The 12,286-nt window shown below is 36.6% G+C and overlaps 2 protein-coding genes across 9 annotated transcripts; both read left to right on the top strand.

Annotated features, from left to right (window-relative positions):
* Positions 1-1,805: 1,805 nt before the first annotated feature.
* On the top strand, positions 1,806-6,342 carry MYBR15 (transcription factor DIVARICATA). Of its 8 annotated transcripts, none has more exons than XM_070814925.1 (4): positions 1,847-2,090; positions 2,194-2,268; positions 2,900-3,580; positions 5,531-6,342. In XM_070814925.1, the coding sequence occupies exons 3-4, from the start codon at positions 3,195-3,197 to the stop codon at positions 6,018-6,020; spliced, it is 876 nt and encodes a 291-aa protein (XP_070671026.1). In that variant the 5' UTR covers positions 1,847-2,090; positions 2,194-2,268; positions 2,900-3,194; the 3' UTR covers positions 6,021-6,342. The 8 variants fall into 8 exon arrangements, with proteins under 8 accessions (XP_008340427.1, XP_070671026.1, XP_017178898.1 ...); XM_017323409.3 differs by having other exon boundaries at positions 2,194-2,264; XM_008342205.4 differs by lacking the exon at positions 2,194-2,268 and having other exon boundaries at positions 1,806-2,090.
* A 2,255-nt stretch (positions 6,343-8,597) lies between these two features.
* On the top strand, positions 8,598-9,736 carry LOC103403390 (GEM-like protein 6). The gene is made up of 2 exons (XM_008342209.4): positions 8,598-8,977; positions 9,112-9,736. Exons 1-2 carry the CDS (start codon positions 8,734-8,736, stop codon positions 9,579-9,581), a joined length of 714 nt encoding a protein of 237 aa, XP_008340431.1. The 5' UTR covers positions 8,598-8,733; the 3' UTR covers positions 9,582-9,736.
* Positions 9,737-12,286: the final 2,550 nt, after the last annotated feature.

Here is a 12,286-nt window from a genome sequence, read left to right on the forward strand (position 1 = left end):
GTGTCTGATATTTTTGGTTTTTGGTAAAATGCCCTGATGTGTCACTTGTTTTTAAGGAAAACTATTGAAAAGGGCTTGAAAACTTTGAGTTTTAATGATAAGGACAAAATAAAGGGTAAAGTAAATAGTACCAGGATTGACTTTTTAGTGTAAAAATGTGGTTTTTCGTTAAAGTGAACAGTACCGGATGCTTTTCGTTAAAGTTCCCTTGTTTTTATTCATTCCATTTCCAATAGAAAAGGCAAATTCCTTATGGTACATCAGATTTGGCACAGTTATTGATAGAGTGAATAGATATGTTATTTCTTTAATTCTAAAAAAAAGAGGATTTAATTGAGTATCGAGGAGTCAAAGAATTTAAGCTAAAATATCAAACGAAAGTAGATCAGTATTTTTTTCATTCTCGAGGAATTTCAGGCTTGGCAACTTGCACAATTTGGACGAACGGACTAATTTAAAGAAAAAAAAAATTGTACCACCGTAGCATATCAACTTCGATTGCTAATGATACTTTATATTCATTGTCTTTCACTGTGCGTATATAGAAAATGAAAAAAGAAACCAGACTTTGGGGTTGTATGCGCGACATGTGCAAATTGCCAAAAAAACGCGTATGGTATTTTACCGTGTTAGTATATGTGATTGCCGATCTCTCCTACAAGGAAAACAAGATCCAAATCGGATAGAGCAGACAGAGTCACATGGAGCAAAAAGAAAGTAAAATATCATTTTATGCGATTGTGAAGTAGGGAAAAAAAGGGAAAGTCGGGTTAGTTTTTGCCATCAAAGGAAGCTTAGATTGCGGGATGAGAGATATTTATCCAAAAATTAGGAAGAGGATAAATCTGTAAAATGATATTATTAATAAATTAGGTGGTAGGGAGTAGGGAGTAGGGGTAGGACCCCAAAACCAAAAGAAGGAGGAAGTGTGCCTCCAAATCTGATATTAATATGAGAATTTTAACGAAAAACTCATAATACTGTTATAAAATGAATAATCATATTTTTACACTAAAAAATCAATCATGGTACTATTTATTTTGTCCTTCAAATCATTTTCATTAGTTTCCTTATTAATATATGATAGGCTCCCTTCTTGACTCTTGTGATGGTGTTGATGTTGTGTGCAACAAAACAGAAGAGTCAGTCTTGACAAGTGCAAGTCTGCAAGTGCAAATAAATGAGAAGGCTAACAAAAGATTGAAAGGGAACTTTGATCACTTTTCCAACAAATAGAGGTGATGCCTATTGCTTTCAATCTCAAAAACCCAATTCCTCCCTCCTCCTTAATCCTTCCTTATGTCACTCATTTTTCAATATATATATATATATATTATGTTTTGCTCTGCAACTGCAAATGGTTTTGTTTGTTTGATGGTGGCGGTTTTATTATGTGCGAGCTGATGTATTAATGGGAATGGGAAATTGGGAATTGTATGTGTGTGAAATCGCAAGTTGAGTTGGAGAATGGAGAGTTGAGATCGTCTGTATGTAAATGTGTAAGTTTCAATCAGTTATCAATCCGAGCTGTGGTGTGGTGTGGATGAATGTGTAAAGTAATCAGAGAGTAGTTGTTGGGTGGTGATGGGACCAAGTGGAGTGGACCATCCTGACTCCTGAGTCTGATGGATTCCTCCTCCTGCAGTTGCCTCTCTGGATATTTCGATTCAGGATAATCCATCCACATCATCCATTATTTAATTTATTGCTTTGTAAATTCCAACTCTTTTTCTGGCCTTTTTGACCTTTTGTTTTCTTCCGGTTGATGGTTTTAACTTTTATTTTATTTCTCTTTTGGGTTTATCAAATTTCTGGTCTGGATGCTTTTTCTCTCTCTTCCAGTTTGTTTTTATTAGGCTTCTTCTATTTCTGTTTATGCTGATGTCAACTCCGCAGTAAAATATGCAATCAGAGTAATTTCCCCTTGTTTACTTTTTTTGGTCAATTTTCACTTTTTGGTAAAATACCGACAAATGCAAACACGCACGCACACACACACAGACAGAAGGGGAGAATAGGAGGTGAAGCAAGCAAGGTGTCTCGCGTCCTCGAGGGTTGGGTTTTGCTTTCCTAAAAATACAATCTTGCTTGTGAGTTGTGACACTACTGCTTCTCAAGTTAACTCCTTTGCTTGTTGATTAAACTGCCATAATTTGATAGTTTACTTCAATCCCTCTCCCTCTCCCTGATTAGGTTTAACAGCATTTTGTTGGTTGCTAGAATCGCCTTTGTGAGCGGAACAATGATTGGAAAAGGATGTACCAGTAGGTGCATTTACTTAACAATGATTGAAATTTTTCATCTTTTTTTGCTTTTGCTTTATGTGGGTAATTTTGGATGGGATTCCCCTCCTCCATTCCATATATGTAGTTTAGTTGGGCAATGAATTCACAGCGGGTAAGGTTTTTCTTTATTTTTTTGCTGAATTTTGAAATTTTAATTCTTGTTTGAATCTCCCAATTTTGAATTCTGCATATGATTAGGGATTGGGGAATGAGTGAGAATATGCATTATGGTGTTTTTACTGTATGCTTAAATAGTGGGACAAGGAAGCTGTGAAAATTGAGTTTGAAAAGAATGGGCCTGCGCTGTTAAAAACTGTTGATATCCCTATCAGTGGGGTGGGAATGGGATGGGGGTGGGGCAGCTGCTCAGAATCTGGGATTTTTGTTTTCTTAGAATTCAAAGGCTTGGGTTTTTTTCTTCTCTGCTTGGTTATTTCGTGGTCTCTTTCATATTTCACAGAGTAAAACCCTAATTACCATTCTACTACTAAATTTACGTCCGCAATTAGTGATATGTCCTTTTATAACTGCCATTTATTGCATCTTTGATATTATGGTTTTCAGAGGTTTCTCATGCTCTAATTGAAGTTTGTTGCCTTTTCGCTCATTATTAGGTCAGCCATTCAGAAGACTCCAATTCTTGAATTGTGGAGCTAATCGCCGCTGAAATCTTCAGTTACCTCTGTGGTGTTAAGCATCCGTTTCCCATAATTTAGCCCGCAAGAAGTTGTTAGCTATATGTTGTAACCAACTATTGAAATAATTTAGATCCAATTCCCAAGAACAATTCTAGATACTTGATAATCCCAGACCTGGTGTAGCATAAATTGTCAAGCAGGTTGCTAAATTACTCTCCTCTTCTTCCGGTGTGAAATATTTGGATAGTAGAGTCAAACAAAGACTACACAGATGACTGTGGAGGAAGCGGGCTGTAGCTCCTTATGGACTCGAGAGCAGGATAAGGCATTTGAGAATGCCCTTGCAATTTATCCTGAGGATTCTTTAGATCGGTGGGAGAAAATTGCAGCTGATGTACAAGGGAAAACCCTAGAGGAGATTAAACATCATTATGGCCTCTTACTTGAGGATATATCCCAGATCGAAGCTGGTGTTGTGCCACTGCCTTGCTACAATTCTTCTTCAGAGGGTTCGACTAGCCACGCCAGTGATGAAGGAACCAATAAGAAAGGGGGACATTCTGGAAACTATAGCAGTGAATCTAATCATGGAAGTAAGGCTTCAAGGGCAGATCAGGAACGCCGAAAGGGGATTGCTTGGACAGAGGATGAACACAGGTTAGTATATTATTGTTGAGTTTAATGATTTTCTTGCCCTTATGATAGGTGACATTTGTCGGAGTATCTAAATAAAGCTAAACATTGGTTATTCTGTTCAAGTCCTCTTTTATTTTTATAGCAAATTTTTAACAGGAGTTTTGTCCCTGGTGCAACTTTAAGATCTTAAGTTTGTTTGTCCAATAATAAGTTTTATGAAGTTGCTTTAGGCCCAAAAGCTTAGGGTGATGATAGTTGGTTAAGCTATTCACTATATCGAGCTTTACCTTTTGAAGAACTTCCATATCCAGAATATTCCTTTTAAGTTGTTTCTATTAAGTATCAAGCTCATGGCCCTTGGGTTATACTTTTGTACAATATTGTTGAACTATAATGGAATAAGTAAAGAAAACATGGTATTTTCGTATTTAAATTAAACACATTCCTAACATGGCAGTTGGCTTCTCCTCATTCAACTTTTCTATGTTGATGCACGATTTGGTTAGGCTTCATTTGAGTTTTTCTTTTATTTTTGTATGAAAGACTTGTTAAGGCTTTATGGATATATTTATCACCGGGGTTGCCCTCGTATACTATTAGTTAAATCTGAAAACGTGAAAATTTGGATAAGAAAGAAAACGGCATTGTAGGAGAAACTATCTAAGTATAGCACAACCTTTAGGATATAACCTTTAGGATAGTTTGTCTGAAATAAGAGCCTTTTAGTTATGTATCTAGGTTCCTTAATTGTAATTTTTCTCTGGGATTTGGTGTTTACACATGGAACACCCTATCCTGATATAATGATTTTGGTATATGCCTTACCTCAGCTTTTGGCATACTGCGCTACTGCATTGGGCTAAGAAACCTTTGATTCTCAATTTGGCACTGGTAAGAAGTAACTGGGAACTGCCACACCTGCTTTACTCAAATTGTGATTAGCTGGTAATTGTTTTAGTAGGAATATATGTGATCTGTAGATTTAGATTTGAACAGTAACTGTCATCATGAAAACTGGTTTGTTTATGGAAGAATAGAGCTAAGGTATGTAGCTATGCACATACCGTTGTATAGGAAAGTGGATCAAAATGACGAGACATGAAATAGCTCTGTCCTGTCACCATGAAAGAACTAGTAAGGCCCCCAATCAACAATCCCATGGTGAAAACTTGTTTCTAGAGAGTAGAGACCGTGCTTTTAGATATAGAAACCAGGTTCTACGAAATTTTATGAGGGAAATTCCTGTTATATTACTGTTAAGGGGTGCCAACTGAAAGTATGCAGAAGTGTTTCTAATAATCTGCATATAGTACCTATAGAGTTGGCATTTCAGCTGAGAAAGATGGAAAGGATTGTGGGAACTCCAAAATGTGAGGTTTTTAAGAAAACATGAAACATCTGTAACAATACCACGTTATCAGACTTGTGGCTTGATTGAACAGTGTGTGGTATGCATTAAGTTCTTGTATACCAGCTGCCATTTATCTCTCTTTAAATGATTCTGTCCATCAGTGTATGCTTGAATTATATATACATCATATTCTCTTTTCTTGTATGTTTGATGGATTTTCTTTTCTCAATTCTTTGAGTAGGCGTTTTGGCAGTATCCATCCTGTGTCGTCACCTGGGTTCTTAGTCTAGGTTAAATATCACTGACTTACTAGTTTTTTGGTGATGGCTTTTTGCAATTTTGTGAGCCTCCAACGCAGAGAATCTCAAACTGATTCCAAATCCCAAAACCATATTGTCCCTATGGAGTTCCATTTCTTTTATATAGTTCTAAGTTTTCTGTTTTTAGAAGTTTGGTGGCTGTTGAATTCATTGCTTACAAGGTTTTTATGGTCCTTTAACACGTCCTAGGTACTGTTATCTTAGACCAACCTTGCAATGTCTCCTGACTCTGCTTTTGTGAGATTTCAAAATAATGCCCATTGCTTATGTTTTTTTCTTTCTGTTTTTGTACCATGACAGGCTATTTCTTCTTGGTTTGGAAAAATATGGGAAAGGCGATTGGCGAAGTATATCCCGGAACTTTGTGGTAACAAGAACCCCTACGCAAGTGGCAAGCCATGCACAAAAGTACTTCATACGCTTGAATTCAATGAACAAGGACAGGAGGCGATCAAGCATTCATGACATCACCAGTGTCAACAATGGAGAAATTTCGGCAGCTCAAGGGCCAATCACTGGTCAAGCAAATGGTGCTGCAGTAGGTTCCTCTGGTAAGTCCACCAAACAATCTCCTGCTGGGGCCCCAGGTGTCGGAATGTACGGCAATGCACCGAGTATAGGGCAACCAATTGGAGGACCCCTTGTCTCAGCTGTTGGCACACCTGTGAATCTCCCTGCTCCCCCACACATGGCATATGGTGTGAGCGCCCCAGTACCTGGAGTTGTTCCTGGTGCACCAATGAACATGGTTCCAATGACATATCCAATGCCTCACAGTTCGCATAGGTAGTGTGATGTTTTAGTTATTAGCAAAGCACAAGTTGAAGTGGTCGTTGAATGGTTCGTCGTTACTTGTCCATAGTTGTTGGAATAAGCCATTTATTTGATGGGGGGAAGAATGAGATGAATCTGAAGTCTGTACAGGCAAATTCTGAAAGAGATGAAGTAGCAAAGCAATGCTCTTTTATTTATTGGCAATTGGGCGGCTACAAGTGTAGTAGTCAGTCAGTCAGTCATAAACATTTGATGATGGAAATAGTTAGTTAGCATTCTAGGCAGTAACCCTTTTTACATGTTAGCATTGTCCTTGTTATAAAAACTTGTTTATTTAATGTCTCTTCTTTTTACTGTGTTCAAGATTGTCCTGCCCGCGCCAGATATGGCTACATAAATAAACCAACAGGATTCTCTCTTGATCCTTTCGGTGAGGATCTTAGAGATTCGTAAATTGTGTCTGTTCATCGTACATTGTGATCAATTTTTATCAGGTATTGTTTTTATTTAATTTTAAATAAAAATATTTAAAATGATTTCTGATTACATGATGTACAATGAACGGATATGATTTACAAATCCTCATCCGGATTCATAAATAAATTAGTGATGGTGGTTGCCCAAAGTTTGTGAAATGGGAGTAGGAGAATCTCCAAAAGAGGTAGCAATTGAATAGTAAAATTAGATTTGTTATGCCATTTTGGAAAAAAAGTATTTCTCACATGCTCACATGCGGTACCGCGTGCAAAAAGGTTAATATAAATAAGTGCAAGTGGAGAGTAGAATGGACATGTGGGGAAGGAGAAGGGGAGGTGATGTTTGTTTGACGTGTGAATTCCTTTTTTTTTTGAGAAAATTTGAAAGAAATCCAATTTTATAGTCTATCTTTTAAAATAGGTTCAATTTTTAGTGATTTTTTATTTTTGAAACAGGTCCAATTTTTAGTCAAATTGAACCTTTATCAAAAGACCCCTTTTTTCTTTGTTATGATGGATTTAGATCACAAGCACAAAAGGTAGAGGGGGAGTAACCAATTGTCCCTATGGCCACACGGACACTGTTTTGCTTTAGGGGGGGATGGATTGGACCATTGCTTAGCTAGCACACCGTTCTCTCTTTTATTTTATTTAATTTATTTTTGCTGGGAATTGAGCAATGAATTAGAAAGCTTCGGTTCAAAGATAAAAAAAAGGGTGTCTTTTAATTAGATTAAAAGGAAAGGAAATGCCAAATTGGCCAGGGTGGTGATGATGATTTATCAAAGTCCGTCCAGATAAGCATTTGCACAGCTCCACAGTTACAGTTGCCATGTCGACGGAGATGTGATTTGTGACACTACACGATCAGCAGAGTCCGAATGACATGACATTATATATCTCTTTTAACCAATGCCAAACGCTTGACTAAATGTGGAATATGTGCAACGTGGATGGTCCTCTTGCTTTTCTTATCCAACTGCCGCCAGCCACCTTTTTCTTGCAACTGCAATTTTTGTGAGTTCCCTTGGGTTTGGGATGAAAATAACAAGCATACACATTGAGGAAATTGGGTTTGAGAGGTAGTTTTGATGAATCTGTTATGAGCAAATTGTCTTGACAAACTGACCTAGTCAATACATTTGCATAAATAATTTGATGTAATCTCTAATAGACGAGGACAAAGTAATGAATTATTCTCCAACATCTATCACTAATAGCAGAATCACACATCTTAGAAAGAGACAACATGTCCCTTAGTCTTAGTCTTATACCATGTGATTTGGCTCATGGACATATTTGGTGACCAAGAGTTTAATGCTTTTTTACCTCCTTTTCGTCATCTGATCTTAACTAGTAGTATTAATAGTAGGTAGGTAGTGTACTTGTATATTAGAAGAGGAAAGGAGAGGAAAGGAGAGGAAATGAGGGTGTGGGGGGTGGCAAATGGCAATGGCATTGGCATTAGAAAGCTAAAGGTCCAGCTCAAAAGGTCTCATTGACACATCTGAATTCCTCTTCCTCCTCATACAGTTGGTTACAATATTATATTTTAGCAAAGTTAATTAACTAAAAACGACGCACAAATGCAACGGGCATGGATGATGGATGCGTGTTAATCTATGCTTGTTTTTATTCTTTAATCTTTCTCACTCTCTTTGTCTTCCTTTTCCCCTGTTTGTTGTAATGCTTGTGCTGATTTGGAAATATAGCAAAATATACAACAACTCAGACAAACAAAGTGGACCAGACAACAAACAACCTTATTTCTTTCAGGTTTTTTGGAATTGTATACACAACACACACACACACACACACACACACACATATATATATATAGAATTAATCTTATTGCTAAAATTTCTTTTTCTTAAAGCAAAACAACCGATCGAAGATAACATGCCAATGCCATTATCTTTTAAAGATGAAGAGATGATTTATATCTTTAAAAAAGAGTCGGTCGACTCTCTGCGTGCGTGTAGTCGTGCCTTTGTTCTCACTGATGAGCCATGCATGACTCATGCAACAAAAGTTAAAGATTCATTCACCCCCACCCCCAGGGCCAGAGCCCCACCCACCTATTACTATTTTCCATCCCGTTATATATGTAACATAATATAATGCTCACACAACCACAAGAATCACCAATTAAGCATCCATCCATCTCCTCATACGCAGGCTCATCGATTGTTCTTCTTATTCTAATTAACTTACAATTAATCCTAGCTAGATACTTACTCATCATCATCAAATATGAAGGCCTCACTTCAAGGACAAGTTATAGGAATTCCAATCAACTCCGCAGCCGCGTACTCGTTTAAGAGTGCAGATCATCGTGCTGCTATCCAATATCATCATAATATTCCAGCAACGGCTCCTAGTGATGCTACTGAACCTTCAAAGCTCATCAGACAAAGCAGACTGCATTCAGTGCTTAACAGGATGAACAAGCTTACCAACAAGGCTGAAAGTTTTGCCCATGGAGTCAAAGAACATGGTAAGCAGCGCGGACGACTGATTCAATTTCACTAAATAACTTTATTGCACCTCGCTGTTTATACTAACTGAGAAATTCAGAGAAGTTTAGTCACATAATAATTAACTTAATTATTATTTGATTCAACTTTGCAGTGAGACTAGGGCCCAAGATCACAGAGACAGTGAAGGGGAAGCTGAGGCTTGGGGCTAAGATTGTAAAAGCAGGAGGGACGTTAGAGGTGTTCAAGCACGCATTCAGCGTTAACGCAGGAGAGAAGCTGCTCAAGGCATCCCAGTGTTATCTGTCGACCACAGCGGGTCCTATGGCAGGCCTCCTCTTCATGTCGACGGACAAGATTGCGTTTTGCAGCGAGAGATCGATCAAACTTCCATCGTCAGATTCAGACGGACAACAGTTGGTCAGCAGAGTCCACTACAAGGTGGTGATCCCAGTGAAGAAGATCAAGGCGGTCAACCAGAGCGAGAACAGGAAGAAGCCGTCGCAAAAGTACGTAGAAATAGTTACTGCGGATGATTTTGACTTCTGGTTTATGGGGATCTTGAATTACCAGAAAACTTTGAAATATCTCCAGCAGGCTATTAATATTCCATCTCAAGCTTAACTAATCACGTACACGTTATCAAGTTGTAATTAGTTAGGCAAATTAAGATAGGAGAGGAGGAGGAGGAGGAGCTCAATATCGTTAATTAACCATGTATAAATTTTGTTCTCTTTCTTTCTTTCTGATTAATGAGAAAATTCTCTTTTCTTTGAAAACCACGTGGCCTCTTTCATATGGACAAAAATCAAAATCAAAATCAAAATCAAAATCCTCTTTAATTATATTTTGTTATTGATTTACTTTTAATTAATAAAATGTGGAATTTGAGTGATTTTCTAAGACCGGGCTAGTATTTTAAATCGACTTTTCAATTTAACAGCTTTAAAATTTGATAACAAGTACATACATATAATATAAGAGTAACATCAGTTTCAACTTTCAAATGGCTTATAAATCTAGATTAAGTAGTAACAAGTCACCACATAATGTACTCCACACAGGATGTACATGATTCTAATAAACATTTGTATATACATTCCGACTTCCGACTCGAGGAAGGATTTCGTTTATCCAGTATGGAGAAGAGAGGATCAGAAGAGAATCCCCTTTGCTGGATGGGTTAGACACATGCAGTTGAAAAAATATTGGGTTTTTCGTTTGGATTTCATTCAATTCGTGAATTTGCCAATTAAGTTTGTTTTTGTATGATTAGAAAATGGAAATACATTGTTTTTGGGGAATTCCCTTTGCAGGTTTGGTGAGTTAGGGTTACCCAAATTTGGTCTGCAAGTTGTTTGATTAAATGCTTCAAAAAAGTATACGACGAATCAGTTGGGTTTTTTTGCTCCGCTTTTTTGTCTAATGAAGTTCATGTTGGTTTTAATTGCTTTTTGTATAATATTTGTAATGTTGTGGCAATTTTTTACATGAATTTGATGTTGCTTAGATTTTGGGTTGATATATATAACATATAATTTGAAATGGTGGAAGAACAAATTGGGAAGAAATGTATTAGCCACTTGTAACTTTGATAAAAATTCATGAAAGAAGTCTACACAAATCTTAAGAAATCCATAGAAATTCATATAAATCTATTAAAACCCTTTGAAATCTATCAATTAAAAAAAGTTGGTTACAATCCTTTGAAATTCAAATTGACTACAAGTTTTTGGATGTCTTCCATGAGAAGGGATCATCCCAAGGGATTTTAGCAAAAATACTCAATCTTTAACAACCAAGTCTTTTTCTATTAAGTGGAGTTGGTTATATGAATCTTAGTGCTTGATTTTGGGTCAAATCATTTTTTTTTTTTGGCCAAGTCTTCTGTTAACTCCAAATACTCCATATCTTTTCTTATATTCACTTTCAAAGTCCTACTAGGTCTTTTTTTACCTCTTATGCCATTTTTTCCAAAACAATCGAGAGACGATAAAGGATGCATAGACATCTAAGGGATGCCTATTCTATTCCTCTTTTTTTTTTTCTTTAGATAAACCGAGCCTCCATTATAGTCGCATCTTCTAACCAGAACATTTGTAGGTCTTTGGTTCACTTGTCCAAATCATTTTAACTGATTTTCTCTCATCGTATCTTCAATTGCAGCACTCTTACTTTTCCTCGAATATCCTCGCTCTTAATCCTATCTCGCACATCTAGTGAAACATTCTTATCTTCACTACACTCATTTTTTGCATGTGTCCAACATTTCGTAAAGCATCGTTGACCTTATTATCGTTCTATAACATTTTTTCTTGAATTTTAGTGGTATACAACGATCGCAAAACACACCTGATGCATTATTTCATTTCATACTTGATATTTACACACTAAAATTAAAAATACACACAAGTTTAAACTTAACTAAACACATTCACTTTTTTATTTAGGAATTTTAAACTGAACTAAACAAGCTCACTTTTTTATTTAGGAATTTTAAACTGAACATAAATTGTGAGTTATAACCCACGTTTTCCAATCAATTTGAGAATTTTTAACATAATCAGTATAAGTGAAAATTCGAGTCCTTCTCTTTGCATCATATGTTTCTTAAAATTAATTTTAGTACATTCTGAACATTTTCAACACATAAACATATATTCGGGAGGGGGCACTCTATTGAATTATATATTTTTTTTTATTTTTTAACTTTGAAAATCAGTAAAAAATAGTTTTGAACCCTGATATATGGTCGAATCACATTCATAAGTCTTGCATCATTTTCCTTAACTTCCACGCAAAACATTTCCTAAAACTAAAAATTTCATTTTTTTCCCCAAAAACAGTGAGTTATATAACCCACGTTTTCCAATCGATTTGGGAATTTTTACAAGAGTCATTATAAGTGAAAATTCATATCCTTCTCGTCGCATCATATATTTCCTAAAATTAATTTTAGGACATTTTTTGTCACATCCCGGCCCGGGCTCGACTTTGTCGTAGCACGATATTGTCCGCTTTGGGCCCCAACCACGCCTTCACGATTTTGTTTTTGGGAACTCACAAGAGAACTTCCCAGTGGGTCACCCATCATGGGATTGCTCTCGTGCGAACTCACTTAACTTTGGAGTTCTGATGGAACCCGAAACTAGTGAGCTCCTAAAAGGCCTCGTGCTAGGTAGAGATGAGAATATACATAGAAGACTTACAGGATCCACTCCCCTGGACGATGTGGAATGTTACATTTTTAACATTCTTGACACATAAAAATATATTTTTAGGGGGGGGTGCTCTATTAGTTTATATTTTTTTTTAAATTTTTTAACTTT

Source organism: Malus domestica, chromosome 16, assembly GCF_042453785.1.
Source record: "Malus domestica chromosome 16, GDT2T_hap1".
Taxonomy (NCBI): domain Eukaryota; kingdom Viridiplantae; phylum Streptophyta; class Magnoliopsida; order Rosales; family Rosaceae; genus Malus; species Malus domestica.